The sequence below is a fragment of the Portunus trituberculatus genome, chromosome 28 (genome assembly GCF_017591435.1).
Source record: "Portunus trituberculatus isolate SZX2019 chromosome 28, ASM1759143v1, whole genome shotgun sequence".
Lineage (NCBI taxonomy): Eukaryota > Metazoa > Arthropoda > Malacostraca > Decapoda > Portunidae > Portunus > Portunus trituberculatus.
In genome coordinates, this window is record NC_059282.1 from 5,534,770 (window position 1) to 5,552,269 (window position 17,500).

Here is a 17,500-nt window from a genome sequence, read left to right on the forward strand (position 1 = left end):
AAGAAATAGTGGTGGTGAAGCACAGAAGTGTTTGAGAAGACAAGCTTTAGTAGCGGAATATTCGTTAAACTATCGGTAAAATAAGAAAAAAAAAACACCTTTGAAAACCGTAATGCATTAAGGTGACGATAGAATCCTGTTTGTCACTAGAACCATGAAAACACACTGAAAGCAAAACAATAATTAATTCAATCAGAGACTATTAAAGACGTAGAGTCAGTATTAAACTGATACTAGAAACATGAAAGCACTTTTGAAAATGACAATAACTTTTACTACAACCTGTCAAATGCAGTCGAGATTAGTCGCCGAAACGCTTAGAAATACAGTCCAAGGAAGAAGTGTAGAAGGGGAGTGAAGGGTGTGCTGGGTGTGGCTTAGCGGTGGTTGAGCCAGGGTGCCGCTTCTTCCTTAGTGACTAGTCCTGCCGCCACCGCCTGCGTCATAAAGTCCTTCAGAGCGTCTTTCTCGGAGTTGGTTGGGTTTCTGTGATTAGAGCCTGTTGAGAGAGAGAGAGAGAGAGAGAGAGAGAGAGAGAGAGAGAGAGAGAGAGAGAGAGAGAGATGTGGGGGGGAAGATCGCATTGAATATAGTTTCATCAACGAGACAAATAAGTTAATAAAAAAATTGATCTAAAAGAAACAGCCAGACAAGTTTCACAGTTTCAAGATAAGAACACACACACACACACACACACACACACACACACACACACACACACACACACACACACACACACACACACACACACACACACACGCGTAGTGTAGTGGTTAGCACTCACAATCGAGAGGGTCCGGGTTCGAGTCCCGAAAAGCAGCAGGCAAATGGGCAAGCATCTTAATGTGTGGCCCCTGTTCACCTAGCAGTAAATAGGTACGGATGTAACTCGAGGGGTTGTGGCCTCGCTTTCCCGGTGTGTGGAGTGTGTGTTGTGGTCGCAGTCCTATCTGAAGATCGGTCTGTGAGCTCTGAGCTCGCTCCGTAATGGGGAAGACTGGCTAGGTGACCAGCAGACGACGGTGCTGAATTACACACACACAGACTTACCTCTTCCCTTAATGCTGGTCCAGCCAGGGCAGGTCACACTCGCTCTGTAGTGCAGCTCAAACCTCTTAATGTAGGGACTCCTCGACAACGTGCAGTAGTGATCCAGCAGCGTGATTTCTTGTGTCTTGATGGTTTCTCTGTGTGGAGGTTAGATGTTGTTTGGTTGGGTTAGTTTAGGTTAGGTTAGGTTAAGTTAGATTAGGTTTAAGTTTACAGTATAGGTTAGGTTACGTTAGTATTTGGATGTGTTAGATTAGTGTAGGGAGGCGGTGGCATAGTGGATAAGGTGATGAGCGTGGGATCGGGCAGACGTCCACGCGTAGGTTCGAATCCCACCACGTACAGCCTTAAAACACTTTGCCATTTGTCGAGTGGTTTAAAGTTACCCAGGTTCTAGGTGGTTACACGAGATGAGCTTGGGCGGTGATATGGGCCTAATATGGGTACCACTATAAATAAAATTGCCTGCGCCACTAATGGGCGGAAGCTGAACAGCGCTTCCCATACACTCTTCAAGTATGCGTACAGGTGATATAGGCCTTACCGTAAAAAAAAAAAAAAAGGTTGGGTTACATTATTATTAGGGTCAGGTTACGTGAAATAGTCATTAAGGGGTTCTGTAATAAGTGTAAATACAGTCATGGGTGAGGTTGTTTAATGCAGGGGTTGCTGCGTGAAGGTGTGACGGCATCCTGCACCCTTCCCTCATGTCTTATTGTTGTAGAAGAGTGACAGAGACAGAAGGGACTCGTGCAGCGAAGAGAAAAATGCTTACGAATTTTAGAAAGTTGGAAAGGAAGGAAAGTTTGTTAAGCGAAGTCTTGCTTGCTCTTAATGAGTGAATGAGTGTGTGAAGGAAAGAAACTGAACAATCAAAGTAGAAATATTTGAACACGGAAATATCTGCACATGTTGATAATGAAGAAGAATAGATAACGAAGTAAAGTATGATCATTCACGTACACGTAACCCCGTGATGGAGAAAAACATGTCGGTGAATAGCAGCTAGGAATGTTGTGGTAGCCACGCCCACTTATTTGTGTTTTTGTCTTTAGTATTACATTGTATTATACTGTATATATATATATATATATATATATATATATATATATATATATATATATATATATATATATATATATATATATATATATATATATATATATATATATATATATATATATATATATATATATATATATATATATATATATATATATATATATATATATATATATATATATATATGCTTGTATGACTTGCTAGACTCACCTCGCTGCAGGTACTACGATGGCTTTTACAATGTCTAGCCACCCCCCTTGCGTGGGTGTGGGTAGGGCCATCACCACCGCCACTGTCACCACCACTGCCCATGGCCGGGACACATGCATCCTGAAGGAAGGTAAAAGATATTAACCACACACACACACACACACACACACACACACACACACACACACACACACACACACACACACGCGTAGTGCAGTGGTTAACACGCTCGACTCACAATCGAGAGGCCCGGGTTCGAGATCCGGCGCGGCGAGGCAAATGGGCAAGCCTCTTAATGTGTGGCCCCTGTTCACCTAGCAGTAAATAGGTACGGGATGTAACTCGAGGGGTTGTGGCCTCGCTTTCCCGGTATGTGGAGTTTGTTGTGGTCTCAGTCCTACCCGAAGATCGGTCTATGGGCTCTGAGTTCGCTTCGTAATGGGGAAGACTGGCTGGGTGACCAGCAGACAACCGAGGTGAATTACACACACACACACACACACACACACGGTGACAGAACATCCAGTAAGCAATACAAAAAGACATTGTGAGCAATATAAAGGTTAGATACATTAAGCACAAGTCAAAAGATACAGCTAATACATACAGGAGACAACATGAATAGAAATTGATACATAATAACACCATTACCCTTATAAATACAGGCAAGAAGGAAAACACCTGACAGCGAACAATACAGGTGCGTCCATGTATATCTATGTATTACCACCAACAAACATCTGTCAGGAACTCACCTGTTTAAGATAAGGTGTCCGTGGAGTCACCTGTGTGTGTGTTCACGTGCCTGTGTTGTAGCCGGTGAGGGAGTGAGGAGAGAGCGCCTGCCAGATGTTCATATACCTCCAAACTAGGAAAATTTTACACACACATCGGGAAGTTTGCAGACACGCCATCCACATTATTACGTGCTCTGTGAAGGTGAGGGTTATGTTGTTGTCTGGTGTGTTGCCGCCCTTATGGGACTGTACGTAAGCAGGTTTTGAGAGGGAGAGAGGGAGGGAGAAGTAAGGAGAAGGAGGGTAACTAAGCTAATCTCTCTCTCTCTCTCTCTCTCTCTCTCTCTCTCTCTCTCTCTCTCTCTCTCTCTCTCTCTCTCTCTCTCTCTCTCTCTCTCTCTCTCTCTCTCAGTGTCCTTAGTGGTCACGCGGATTAAGGCGCCGCATTCTGCCACGATGGTAGTAGATTGCGGGGCATCGATTCGAACCTCAACAATGACATGTAGCAGCTATATGGCCTTTGTTGCTTAGCAGCAGGACAAATTACTCCATTGGAGGGGGGCTCCCTTGTGATGACTTAATTTGAGGATTATTTATTCCTTAAAATCTCTCTCTCTCTCTCTCTCTCTCTCTCTCTCTCTCTCTCTCTCTCTCTCTCTCTCTGTGTTTGTTTCCATTTATTTATAATATTTTCTGAGGTTCCGTTATAAAACAACACTGGCCAGCTCTCTCTCTCTCTCTCTCTCTCTCTCTCTCTCTCTCTCTCTCTCTCTCTCTCTCTCTCTCTCTCTCTCTCTCTCTCTCTCTCTGTCCTGTTATGATATCTATCTCAATGCTTCGTGCTGGTGTGAACAACTAGTTATCCTGTATTTTCCCAAGTAGAGTATTTTCTTTTGACTTAATATGCCGTATGCTCCCCAGTAACCCCAGATAATATAATTATATAAACGAAAATTAAAGTAGAGCCAGCATTTAACCTCTTCAATAGCAGGACACTTTTCCATATCTATTCTGGTTACTATTTGGTGACTTCATACAGCTTCAGAAACTCATGTGGGGCATTGAAATAGTAAAGATTTTGGCCAGTGATCTTCCTTCCTAATGTAAATAAAATCGTCTAATCATAACTAAAACTCGGTAAAAAATGCGTCCCTGTACTGAAGGGGTTTGAAATACAACACGACTCGTACATAACTACTTAAGGGAGTGTGGGAAGCTCCAAGAGGATAAAAGGCTTAGAAATAACGGTCTCTAGAAGGAAAAGATATTATTTTTGTATGTATCAGAGTGAATTGAAAAAGGAGAAAAAATAATAAAGAAGGGATAAGAAAACTTTACCCAGAATGCTGTCGCAAGAAAGAAACGAAAGAAGAACTGAGAGAGAGAGAGAGAGAGAGAGAGAGAGAGAGAGAGAGAGAGAGAGAGAGAGAGAGAGAGAGAGAGAGAGAGAGAGCTGGCCAGTGTTGTTTTATAACGGAACCTCAGAAAATATTATAATTAAATGGAAACACACACACACACACACACACACACACACACACACACACACACACACACACACACACACACACACGTAGTGTAGTGGTTAGCACGCTCGACTCTCACTCGAGAGGATCCGGATTCGAATCCCGGAGGCGGTGAGGCAACTGGGCAAGCCTCTTAATGTGTCGGGTGTGTTCACCTAGCAGTAAATAGGTACGGGATGTAACTCGAGGGGTTGTGGCCTCGCTTTCCCGGTGTGTGGAGTGTGTTGTGGTCTCAGTCCTACCCGAAGATCGGTCTATGAGCTGTGAGCTCGCTCCGTAATGGGGAAAACTGGCTGGGTGACCAGTAGGCTACCGAGGTGAATTACACACACACACACACACACACACACACACACACACACACACACACACACACACACACACACACACACACACTCTCTCTCTCTCTCTAAGGATATGATAATGAATCGTGTGTTTTTCATTTTTTTTATTATCATTCTTTTCTTCCTTATTCTTATTCCTGTTTATTTTTCATGATCTTATTCCTGTGTTTTTTTTATATTTTTTCTTGCCTGTCGTAAAGATCATGATGAAAACTGACTCAACTCGTCTAGGGGAATATAAGAAAACTCAAGTAATTTATGTCTATTTATGTTTTTATGTCTAGTAACAAATATTATAAATAGTATCACATTCACAGTCAGGCAATAGTTAAAGGTCGCATTGCAGATTAGGAAAGTGATGGTGGTGACATTGACAGTAGTAGTAGTAGTAGTAGTAGTAGTAGTAGTAGTAGTAGTAGTAGTAATAGCACTAATTTGTTGGCAAAAAAAGGGACTTGTATTCGTAAATGTTTTCCCATAATGCCACAGAGATGATAGTGAGATTCTCATGAGTGATTCTTTCCCTCCCATTGATGATGCACAATTCTTTACAGTTACTAGAGTCATGAAGACATCCTTGACCTTGATGGTGTCTTAGGTCCGTATTCAGAAGCTCTTTGCTCTCTCGCCATGACTACTTTCAAGAGCCATGGAGATGATTAGCGGGGTTTTCAAGAGTGTTTCTTCAGTATAAATGTAAAATTCTTGTCACTCTGCCTCTAGAACCATCAAAATACCTTAGAAACCTGTGTACATTTAGATAGGAGCCTAAGAAATAGTGGCGGTGAAGCACAGAAGTGTTTGAGAAGACAAGCTTTAGTAGCGGAATATTCGTTAAACTATCGGTAAAATAAGAAAAAAAAAAAAACACCTTTGAAAACCGTAATGCATTAAGGTGACGATAGAATCCTGTTTGTCACTAGAACCATGAAAACACACTGAAAGCAAAACAATAATTAATTCAATCAGAGACTATTAAAGACGTAGAGTCAGTATTAAACTGATACTAGAAACATGAAAGCACTTTTGAAAATGACAATAACTTTTACTACAACCTGTCAAATGCAGTCGAGATTAGTCGCCGAAACGCTTAGAAATACAGTCCAAGGAAGAAGTGTAGAAGGGGAGTGAAGGGTGTGCTGGGTGTGGCTTAGCGGTGGTTGAGCCAGGGTGCCGCTTCTTCCTTAGTGACTAGTCCTGCCGCCACCGCCTGCGTCATAAAGTCCTTCAGAGCGTCTTTCTCGGAGTTGGTTGGGTTTCTGTGATTAGAGCCTGTTGAGAGAGAGAGAGAGAGAGAGAGAGAGAGAGAGAGAGAGAGAGAGAGAGAGAGAGAGAGAGAGAGAGAGAGATGTGGGGGGGAAGATCGCATTGAATATAGTTTCATCAACGAGACAAATAAGTTAATAAAAAAATTGATCTAAAAGAAACAGCCAGACAAGTTTCACAGTTTCAAGATAAGAACACACACACACACACACACACACACACACACACACACACACACACACACACACACACACACACACACACACACACACACCGCGTAGTGTAGTGGTTAGCACTCTTAATGTGTGGCCCCTATTCACCTAGCAGTAGATAGGTACGGATGTAACTCGAGGGGTTGTGGCCTCGCTTTCCCGGTGTGTGGAGTGTGTGCTGTGGTCGCAGTCCTATCTGAAGATCGGTCTGTGAGCTCTGAGCTCGCTCCGTAATGCGGAAGACTGGCTAGGTGACCATCAGACGACGGTGCTGAATTACACACACAGACTTACCTCTTCCCTTAATGATGGTCCAGCCAGGGCAGGTCACTTCCGCTCTGTAGTGCAGCTCAAGGCTCTTAATGTAGGGACTCCTCGACAACGTGCAGTAGTGATCCAGCAGCGTGATTTCTTGTGTCTTGATGGTTTCTCTGTGTGGAGGTTAGATGTTGTTTGGTTGGGTTAGTTTAGGTTAGGTTAAGTTAGATTAGGTTTAAGTTTACAGTATAGGTTAGGTTACCTTAGTATTTGGTTGTGTTAGATTAGTGTAGGTTGAGTTACATTATTATTAGGGTTAGGTTACGTGAAATAGTCATTAAGGGGTTCTGTAATAAGTGTAAATACAGTCATGGGTGAGGTTGTTTAATGCAGGGGTTGCTGCGTGAAGGTGTGACGGCATCCTGCACCCTTCCCTCATGTCTTATTGTTGTAGAAGAGTGACAGAGACAGAAGGGACTCGTGCAGCGAAGAGAAAAATGCTTACGAATTTTAGAAAGTTGGAAAGGGAAGGAAAGTTTGTTAAGCGAAGTCTTGCTTGCTCTTAATGAGTGAATGAGTGTGTGAAGGGAAAGAAAGTGAACAATCAAAGTAGAAATATTTGAACACGGAAATATCTGCACATGTTGATAATGAAGAAGAATAGATAACGAAGTAAAGTATGATCATCCACGTACACGTAACCCCGTGATGGAGAAAAACATGTCGGTGAATAGCAGCTAGGAATGTTGTGGTAGCCACGCCCACTTATTTGTGTTTTTGTCTTTAGTATTACATTGTATTATACTGTAATATATATATATATATATATATATATATATATATATATATATATATATATATATATATATATATATATATATTACGCTTGTATGACTTGCTAGACTCACCTCGCTGCAGGTTCTACGATGGCTTTTACAATGTCTAGCCACCCCCCTTGCGTGGGTGTGGGTAGGCCATCACCACCGCCACCGTCACCACCACTGCCCATGGCCGGGACACATGCATCCTGAAGGAAGGTAAAAGATATTAACCACACATACACACACACACACACACACACACACACACACACACACACACACACACACACACACACACACACACACACACACACACACACACACACACACACACACACACACACACACACACACACACACACACACACACACGGTGACAGAACATCCAGTAAGCAATACAAAAATACATTGTGAGCAATATAAAGGTTAGATACATTAAGCACAAGTCAAAAGATACAGCTAATACATACAGGAGACAACATGAATAGAAATTGATACATAATAACACCATTACCCTTATAAATACAGGCAAGAAGGAAAAACACCTGACAGCGAACAATACAGGTGCGTCCATGTATATCTATGTATTACCACCAACAAACATCTGTCAGGAACTCACCTGTTTAAGATAAGGTGTCCGTGGAGTCACCTGTGTGTGTGTTTCACGTGCCTGTGTTGTAGCCGGTGAGGGAGTGAGGAGAGAGCGCCTGCCGGATGTTCATATACCTCCAAACTAGGAAAATTTTACACACACATCGGGAAGTTTGCAGACACGCCATCCACATTATTACGTGCTCTGTGAAGGTGAGGGTTATGTTGTTGTCTGGTGTGTTGCCGCCCTTATGGGACTGTACGTAAGCAGGTTTTGAGAGGGAGAGAGGGAGGGAGAAGTAAGGAGAAGGAGGGTAACTAAGCTAATCTCTCTCTCTCTCTCTCTCTCTCTCTCTCTCTCTCTCTCTCTCTCTCTCTCTCTCTCTCTCTCTCTCTCTATCTCTCTCAGTGTCCTTAGTGGTCACGCGGATTAAGGCGCCGCATTCTGCCACGATGGTAGTAGATTGCGGGGCATCGATTCGAACCTCAACAATGACATGTAGCAGCTATATGGCCTTTGTTGTAGCAGCAGGACAAATTACTCCATTGGAGGGGCTCCTTGTGATGACTTAATTTGAGGATTATTTATTCCTTAAAATCTCTCTCTCTCTCTCTCTCTCTCTCTCTCTCTCTCTCTCTCTCTCTCTCTCTGTGTTTGTTTCCATTTATTTATAATATTTTCTGAGGTTCCGTTATAAAACAACACTGGCCAGCTCTCTCTCTCTCTCTCTCTCTCTCTCTCTCTCTCTCTCTCTCTCTCTCTCTCTCTCTCTCTCTCTCTCTCTCTCTCTCTCTCTCTCTCTCTCTCTCCTGTTATGATATCTATCTCAATGCTTCGTGCTGGTGTGAACAACTAGTTATCCTGTATTTTCCCAAGTAGAGTATTTTCTTTTGACTTAATATGCCGTATGCTCCCCAGTAACCCCAGATAATATAATTATATAAACGAAAATTAAAGTAGAGCCAGCATTTAACCTCTTCAATAGCAGGACACTTTTCCATATCTATTCTGGTTACTATTTGGTGACTTCATACAGCTTCAGAAACTCATGTGGGGCATTGAAATAGTAAAGATTTTGGCCAGTGATCTTCCTTCCTAATGTAAATAAAATCGTCTAATCATAACTAAAACTCGGTAAAAAATGCGTCCCTGTACTGAAGGGGTTTGAAATACAACACGACTCGTACATAACTACTTAAGGGAGTGTGGGAAGCTCCAAGAGGATAAAAGGCTTAGAAATAACGGTCTCTAGAAGGAAAAGATATTATTTTTGTATGTATCAGAGTGAATTGAAAAAGGAGAAAAAATAATAAAGAAGGGATAAGAAAACTTTATTTACCCAGAATGCTGTCGCAAGAAAGAAACGAAAGAAGAACTGAGAGAGAGAGAGAGAGAGAGAGAGAGAGAGAGAGAGAGAGAGAGAGAGAGAGAGAGAGAGAGAGAGAGAGAGAGCTGGCCAGTGTTGTTTTATAACGGAACCTCAGAAAATATTATAATTAAATGGAAACACACACACACACACACACACACACACACACACACACACACACACACACACACACACACACACGTAGTGTAGTGGTTAGCACGCTCGACTCTCACTCGAGAGGATCCGGATTCGAATCCCGGAGGCGGCGAGGCAACTGGGCAAGCCTCTTAATGTGTCGGGTGTGTTCACCTAGCAGTAAATAGGTACGGGATGTAACTCGAGGGGTTGTGGCCTCGCTTTCCCGGTGTGTGGAGTGTGTTGTGGTCTCAGTCCTACCCGAAGATCGGTCTATGAGCTGTGAGCTCGCTCCGTAATGGGGAAAACTGGCTGGGTGACCAGTAGGCTACCGAGGTGAATTACACACACACACACACACACACACACACACACACACACACACACACACACACACACACACACACTCTCTCTCTCTAAGGATATGATAATGAATCGTGTGTTTTTCTTTTTTTTTATTATCATTCTTTTCTTCCTTATTCTTATTCCTGTTTATTTTCATGATCTTATTCCTGTGTTTTTTATATTTTTCTTGCCTGTCGTAAAGATCATGATGAAAACTGACTCAACTCGTCTAGGGGAATATAAGAAAACTCAAGTAATTTATGTCTATTTATGTTTTTATGTCTAGTAACAAATATTATAAATAGTATCACATTCACAGTCAGGCAATAGTTAAAGGTCGCATTGCAGATTAGGAAAGTGATGGTGGTGACATTGACAGTAGTAGTAGTAGTAGTAGTAGTAGTAGTAGTAGTAGTAATAGCACTAATTTGTTGGCAAAAAAAGGGACTTGTATTCGTAAATGTTTTCCCATAATGCCACAGAGATGATAGTGAGATTCTCATGAGTGATTCTTTCCTCCATTGATGATGCACAATTCTTTACAGTTACTAGAGTCATGAAGACATCCTTGACCTTGATGGTGTCTTAGGTCCGTATTCAGAAGCTCTTTGCTCTCTCGCCATGACTACTTTCAAGAGCCATGGAGATGATTAGCGGGGTTTTCAAGAGTGTTTCTTCAGTATAAATGTAAAATTCTTGTCACTCTGCCTCTAGAACCATCAAAATACCTTAGAAACCTGTGTACATTTAGATAGGAGCCTAAGAAATAGTGGCGGTGAAGCACAGAAGTGTTTGAGAAGACAAGCTTTAGTAGCGGAATATTCGTTAAACTATCGGTAAAATAAGAAAAAAAAAAAAAACACCTTTGAAAACCGTAATGCATTAAGGTGACGATAGAATCCTGTTTGTCACTAGAACCATGACAACACACTGAAAGCAAAACAATAATTAATTCAACCAGAGACTATTAAAGACGTAGAGTCAATATTAAACTGATACTAGAAACATGAAAGCACTTTTGAAAATGACAATAACTTTTACTACAACCTGTCAAATGCAGTCGAGATTAGTCGCCGAAACGCTTAGAAATACAGTCCAAGGAAGAAGTGTAGAAGGGGAGTGAAGGGTGTGCTGGGTGTGGCTTAGCGGTGGTTGAGCCAGGGTGCCGCTTCCTCCTTAGTGACTAGTCCTGCCGCCACCGCCTGCGTCATAAAGTCCTTCAGAGCGTCTTTCTCGGAGTTGGTTGGGTTTGTGTGATTGGAGCCTGTTGAGAGAGAGAGAGAGAGAGAGAGAGAGAGAGAGAGAGAGAGAGAGAGAGAGAGAGAGAGAGAGAGAGTGGGGGAAGATCGCATTGAATATAGTTTCATCAACGAGACAAATAAGTTAATAAAAAATTGATCTAAAAGAAACAGCCAGACAAGTTTCACAGTTTCACGGGAAGAACACACACACACACACACACACACACACACACACACACACACACACACACACACACACACACACACACACCGCGTAGTGTAGTGGTTAGCATGCTTGACTCACAATCGAGAGGGTCCGGGTTCGAGTCCCGAAAAGCAGCAGGCAAATGGGCAAGCATCTTAATGTGTGGCCCCTGTTCACCTAGCAGTAAATAGGTACAGATGTAATTCGAGGGGTTGTGGTCTCGCTTTCCCGGTGTGTGGAGTGTGTGTTGTGGTCGCAGTTCTGTCAGAAGATCGGTCTGTGAGTTCTGATCTCGCTCCGTAATGGGGAAGACTGGCTAGGTGACCAGCAGACGACGGTGCTGAATTACACACACACAGACTTACCTCTTCCCTTAATGCTGGTCCAGCCAGGGCAGGTCACATCCGCTCTGTAGTGCAGCTCAAACCTCTTAATGTAGGGACTCCTCGACAACGTGCAGTAGTGATCCAGCAGCGTGATTTCTTGTGTCTTGATGGTTTCTCTGTGTGGAGGTTAGATGTTTGGTTGGGTTAGTTTAGGTTAGGTTAGGTTAAGTTAGATTAGGTTTAAGTTTACAGTATAGGTTAGGTTACGTTAGTATTTGGATGTGTTAGATTAGTGTAGGGAGGCGGTGGCATAGTGGATAAGGTGATGAGCGTGGGATCGGGCAGACGTCCACGCGTAGGTTCGAATCCCACCACGTACAGCCTTAAAACACTTTGCCATTTGTCGAGTGGTTTAAAGTTACCCAGGTTCTAGGTGGTTACACACGAGATGAGCTTGGGCGGTGATATGGGCCCTAATATGGGTACCACTATAAATAAAATTGCCTGCGCCACTAATGGGCGGAAGCTGAACAGCGCTTCCCATACGCTCTTCAAGTGTGCGTACAGGTGATATAGGCCTTACCGTAAAAAAAAAAAAAAAGGTTGGGTTACATTATTATTAGGGTCAGGTTACGTGAAATAGTCATTAAGGGGTTCTGTAATAAGTGTAAATACAGTCATGGGTGAGGTTGTTTAATGCAGGGGTTGCTGCGTGAAGGTGTGACGGCATCCTGCACCCTTCCCTCATGTCTTATTGTTGTAGAAGAGTGACAGAGACAGAAGGGACTCGTGCAGCGAAGAGAAAAATGCTTACGAATTTTAGAAAGTTGGAAAGGGAAGGAAAGTTTGTTAAGCGAAGTCTTGCTTGCTCTTAATGAGTGAATGAGTGTGTGAAGGGAAAGAAAGTGAACAATCAAAGTAGAAATATTTGAACACGGAAATATCTGCACATGTTGATAATGAAGAAGAATAGATAACGAAGTAAAGTATGATCATTCACGTACACGTAACCCCGTGATGGAGAAAAACATGTCGGTGAATAGCAGCTAGGAATGTTGTGGTAGCCACGCCCACTTATTTGTGTTATATATATATATATATATATATATATATATATATATATATATATATATATATATATATGTATATATATATATATATATATATATATATATATATATATATATATATATATATATATATATATATATTAAACACATTACGCTTGTAAGACTTGTCAGACTCACCTCGCTGCAGGTACTACGATGGATTTTACAATGTCTAGCAACCCCCCTTGCGTGGGTGTGGGTAGGGCCATCACCACCACCACCGCCACCACCACCGCCCATGGCCGGGACACATGCATCCTGAAGGAAGGTAAAAGATATTAACCACACACACACACACACACACACACACACACACACACACACACACACACACACACACACACACACACACACACACACACACACACACACACACACACACCGCGTAGTGTAGTGGTCAGCACGCTTGACTCACAATCCGAAAATAAACAACTCCTCGGAGTCCCCCTCTGGGGAGGGGACCAAAAATGTCCCCAGGTCGGACACCTCTCCTGTTGAAAACCACAAATGCCTTGACACCTCCCTCAACTTTTTCTACATTAACTTCTGCAACATTCGCGGTCTTAGTTATAATTTTCAATTTGTGGAACCTCATCTTCTTTTCCTCACCGAAACACAGCTGTCTGAGGCAACTGACAGTAGCCCCTTCTCTGTTCCCTCCTACTTTCTCTATTCTCATTTTCATTCCAAAGCTGGATGTTGCGTCTATGTACGCAACGACTTAACTTGCTCTCGTGCCCACGCTCTTCCGAATTTTCCACCATCTGGCTACGACTTAACAGTCACTCTCAAACTAAATTCATCTGTGCTGTTTATCTCTCCCCTAACTCTTCTGACTATAGTAATTTCTTCGACTACTTAACTTCTAAAGTGGAGCACATTCTGTCCCTCTACCCTTTCGCTGAGATTTCCATTCTTGGAGATTTCAATGTTCACCACCAGCTTTGGCTTTCCTCTCCTTCACTGACCACCCTGGTGAACTAGCCTTCAACTTTGCTATCCTCCATGACCTAGAGCAACTGGTGCAACACCCTACTCGTATTCCTGACCGTCTTGGAGACACGCCCAACATTCTTGATCTCTTCCTCACCTCTAACCCTTCTGCTTATGCTGTCACCCTTTCATCTCCGTTGGGCTCCTCCGATCACAATCTCATTTCTGTATCTTGTCCTATTTTCCAATCCCTCCGCAGGATCCCCAAAGCGAAGGTGCCTCTGGCGTTTTGCCTCTGCCAGTTGGGGGACCTGAGGAGGTATTATGCTGATTTTCCTGGAATGATTATTGCTTCCGTGTCAGAGACCCATCTCTTTGTGCTGAACGCATAACAGAGGTGTTAGTATCTGGCATGGAGGCGTACATTCCTCATTCTTTTCTCAACCTAAACCTTCTAAACCTTGGTTTAACTCAGCCTGTTCTCGTGCTATACATGATAGAGAGGTTGCCCACAAAAGGTACTTGAGCCTTCCATCTCCTGAATCTCATGCACTTTATATCTCTGCCCGGAATCATGCCAAGTCTGTTCTTCAACTTGCCAAACACTCTTTCATAAATAGGAAATGTCAAAATCTTTCAAACTCAAACTCTCCTCGTGACTTCTGGCATCTAGCCAAAACATCTCAAATAACTTCACTTCTTCATCTTTCCTCCTTTATTTCATCCTGATGGCACCACTGCCATCTCTTCTGTCTCTAAAGCTGAACTCTTTTCTCAAACCTTTGCTCACAACTCCACCTTGGACGATTCTGGGCTTGTCCTCCTCTCCTCCTCCCTCTGACTATTTCATGTCTACAATCAAAATTCTTCGTAATGATGTTTTCCATGCCCTTGCTGGCCTAAACCCTCGGAAGGCTTATGGACCTGATGGGGTCCCTCCTATTGTTCTCAAAAACTGTGCTTCTGTGCTTGCACCTTGCCTGGCCAAACTCTTCCAACTTTGTCTATCGACTTCTACCTTTCCTTCCTGCTGGAAGTTCGCCTACATTCAGCCTGTTCCTAAAAGGGTGACCGTTCTCAAACTACCGTCCTATAGCTTTAATCTCTTGCTTGTCTAAAGTTTTTGAATCTATCCTGAATAGGAAGATTCTCAAACATCTGTCACTTCACAATCTTCTGTCTGATCGCCAGTATGGCTTCCGTCAAGGTCGCTCTACTGGTGATCTTCTGGCTTTCCTTACTGAGTCTTGGTCATCCTCTTTTAGAGATTTCGGTGAAACTTTTGCTGTTGCGTTAGACATATCAAAAGCTTTTGATAGAGTCTGGCATAAAGCTTTGATTTCAAAACTGCCCTCCTACGGCTTCTATCCTTCTCTCTGCAACTTTATCTCAAGTTTCCTTTCCGACCGCTCTATTGCTGCTGTGGTAGACGGCTACTGTTCTTCTCCTAAACCTATTAATAGTGGTGTTCCTCAGGGTTCTGTCCTGTCACCCACTCTCTTTCTATTATTCATTAATGACCTTCTTAACCAAACTTCTTGCCCTATCCACTCCTACGCTGATGATACCACCCTACATCTTTCCACGTTCTTTCAGAGACGTCCAACCCTTCAGGAAATCAACAGATCACGCGGGACGCCACGGAACGCCTGACTTCCGATCTTTCTAAGATTTCCGATTGGGGCAGAGAAAATCTAGTAGTTTTCAATGCCTCAAAACTCAATTCCTCCATCTATCAACTCGACACAACCTTCCAGACAACTATCCTCTTCTTCAATGACACTCAACTGTCTCCTCTTCCACAATGAATATCCTCGGTCTGTCCTTTGCTCATAATCTTAACTGGAAACTTCACATCTCATCTCTTGCTAAAACAGCTTCTATGAAGTTAGGTGTTCTGAGGCGTCTCCGACAGTTTTTCTCGCCCTCCAACTGCTTACTCTGTATAAGGGCCTTATCCGTCCCTGTATGGAGTACTCTTCGCATGTTTGGGGGTTCCAGTCACACAGCTTTGCTTGATAGGGTGGAATCGAAAGCTCTTCGTCTCATCAACTCCCTCCTCTCACTAACTGTCTTTAGTCTCTTTCTCGCCGCTGAAATGTTGCATCCCTTTCTATATTTTATCGCTATTTTCATGGTAACTGTTCTACTGATCTTGCTAACTGCATGCCTCCCCTTCTCCTGCGGCCTCGCTGCACAAGGCTTTCTTCTTCCTCTCATCCTTATTCTGTTCAACTCCCTAATGCAAGAGTTAACCAGTACGCTCAATCATTCATCCCTTTCACTGGTAAACTCTGAACTCCCTCCCTGCATCTGTATTTCCGAATTCCTACAACTTGTCTCCTTTTAAGAGGGAGGTATCGAGGCATTTGCTCCCCTAATTCTGGCTGACTGTTTTTGAACTTTTTGCATCTTTTAGAGAGCCAGCACTCAAGTGGGCCTTTTTAACTTTTTTTTTTCCCTTGGCTGACCCTCTTCCATACGTAAAAAAAAAAAAAAAAAAAAAAAAATAGATAAAAAATATCGAGAGGCCCGGGTTCGAGTCCCGGGAAGCGGCGAGGGGAAATGGGCAAGCCTCTTAATGTGTGACCCTTGTTCACCTAGCAGTAAATAGGTACGGGATGTAACTCGAGGTGTTGTGGCCTCGCTTTCCCGGTATGTGGAGTGTGTTATGGTCTCAGTTCTACCCGAAGATCGGTCTATGAGCTCTGAGCTCGCTTCGTAATGGGGAAGACTGGCTGGGTGACCAGTAGGCGACCGAGGTGAATTACACACACACACACACACACACACACACACACACACACACACACACACACACACACACGGTGACAGAACATCCAGTAAGCAATACAAAAAGACATTGTGAGCAATATAAAGGTTAGATACATTAAGCACAAGTCAAAAGATACAGCTAATACATACAGGAGACAACATGAATAGAAATTGATACATAATAACACCATTACCCTTATAAATACAGGCAAGAAGGAAAAACACCTGACAGCGAACAATACAGGTGCGTCCATGTATATCTATGTATTACCACCAACAAACATCTGTCAGGAACTCACCTGTTTAAGATAAGGTGTCCGTGGAGTCACCTGTGTGTGTGTTTCACGTGCCTGTGTTGTAGCCGGTGAGGGAGTGAGGAGAGAGCGCCTGCCGGATGTTCATATACCTCCAAACTAGGAAAATTTTACACACACATCGGGAAGTTTGCAGACACGCCATCCACATTATTACGTGCTCTGTGAAGGTGAGGGTTATGTTGTTGTCTGGTGTGTTGCCGCCCTTATGGGACTGTACGTAAGCAAGTTTTGAGAGGGAGAGAGGGAGGGAGAAGTAAGGAGAAGGAGATTAACTAAGCTAATCTCTCTCTCTCTCTCTCTCTCTCTCTCTCTCTCTCTCTCTCTCTCTCTCTCTCTCTCTCTCTCTCTCTCTCTCTCTCTCTCTCTGTCCTGTTATGATATCTATCTCAATGTTTCGTGCTGGTGTGAACAACTAGTTATCCTGTATTTTCCCAAGTAGAGTATTTTCTTTTGACTTAATATGCCGTATGCTTCCCAGTAACCCCAGATAATATAATTATATAAACGAAAATTAAAGTAGAGCCAGCATTTAACCTCTTCAATAGCAGGACACTTTTCCATATCTATTCTGGTTACTATTTGGTGACTTCATACAGCTTCAGAAACTCATGTGGGGCATTGAAATAGTAAAGACTCTGGCCAGGGCACGGAGGAGGGGTCGCGGTGG

At 43.0% G+C, this 17,500-nt stretch overlaps 2 protein-coding genes and 1 pseudogene across 3 annotated transcripts in view; all 3 read right to left on the bottom strand.

The window, feature by feature from the left end:
• Positions 1–8,180, bottom strand: part of LOC123510158 (anti-lipopolysaccharide factor-like) — an 8,673-nt gene extending 493 nt beyond the window's left edge. The window contains exons 1-4 of one of the 2 annotated variants that reach the window (XM_045265026.1): positions 8,106–8,180; positions 2,323–2,442; positions 1,051–1,187; positions 1–499 (exon numbers count right to left, since the gene is read on the bottom strand). The exon at positions 1–499 is cut by the window's left edge and continues 493 nt beyond it. In XM_045265026.1, coding sequence (XP_045120961.1) covers positions 378–499; positions 1,051–1,187; positions 2,323–2,441 — 378 coding nt within the window. In that variant the 5' untranslated portion in view covers position 2,442; positions 8,106–8,180 and the 3' untranslated portion in view covers positions 1–377. Of the gene's footprint in view, positions 500–1,050; positions 1,188–2,322; positions 2,443–3,077; positions 3,163–8,105 lie in introns of those variants that run through there. The other variant, XM_045265025.1, reaches the window with a different exon arrangement.
• Positions 5,182–7,691, bottom strand: LOC123510161 (annotated as a pseudogene).
• A 2,561-nt stretch (positions 8,181–10,741) lies between the features above and the next one.
• Positions 10,742–16,972, bottom strand: LOC123510159 (anti-lipopolysaccharide factor-like). Its single transcript, XM_045265027.1, has 4 exons — positions 16,816–16,972; positions 12,947–13,066; positions 11,739–11,875; positions 10,742–11,191 (listed from the first exon to the last, which is right to left on the bottom strand). Exons 2-4 carry the CDS (start codon positions 13,063–13,065, stop codon positions 11,070–11,072), a joined length of 378 nt encoding a protein of 125 aa, XP_045120962.1. The 5' UTR covers position 13,066; positions 16,816–16,972; the 3' UTR covers positions 10,742–11,069.
• Between the last annotated feature and the right edge of the window lie 528 nt (positions 16,973–17,500).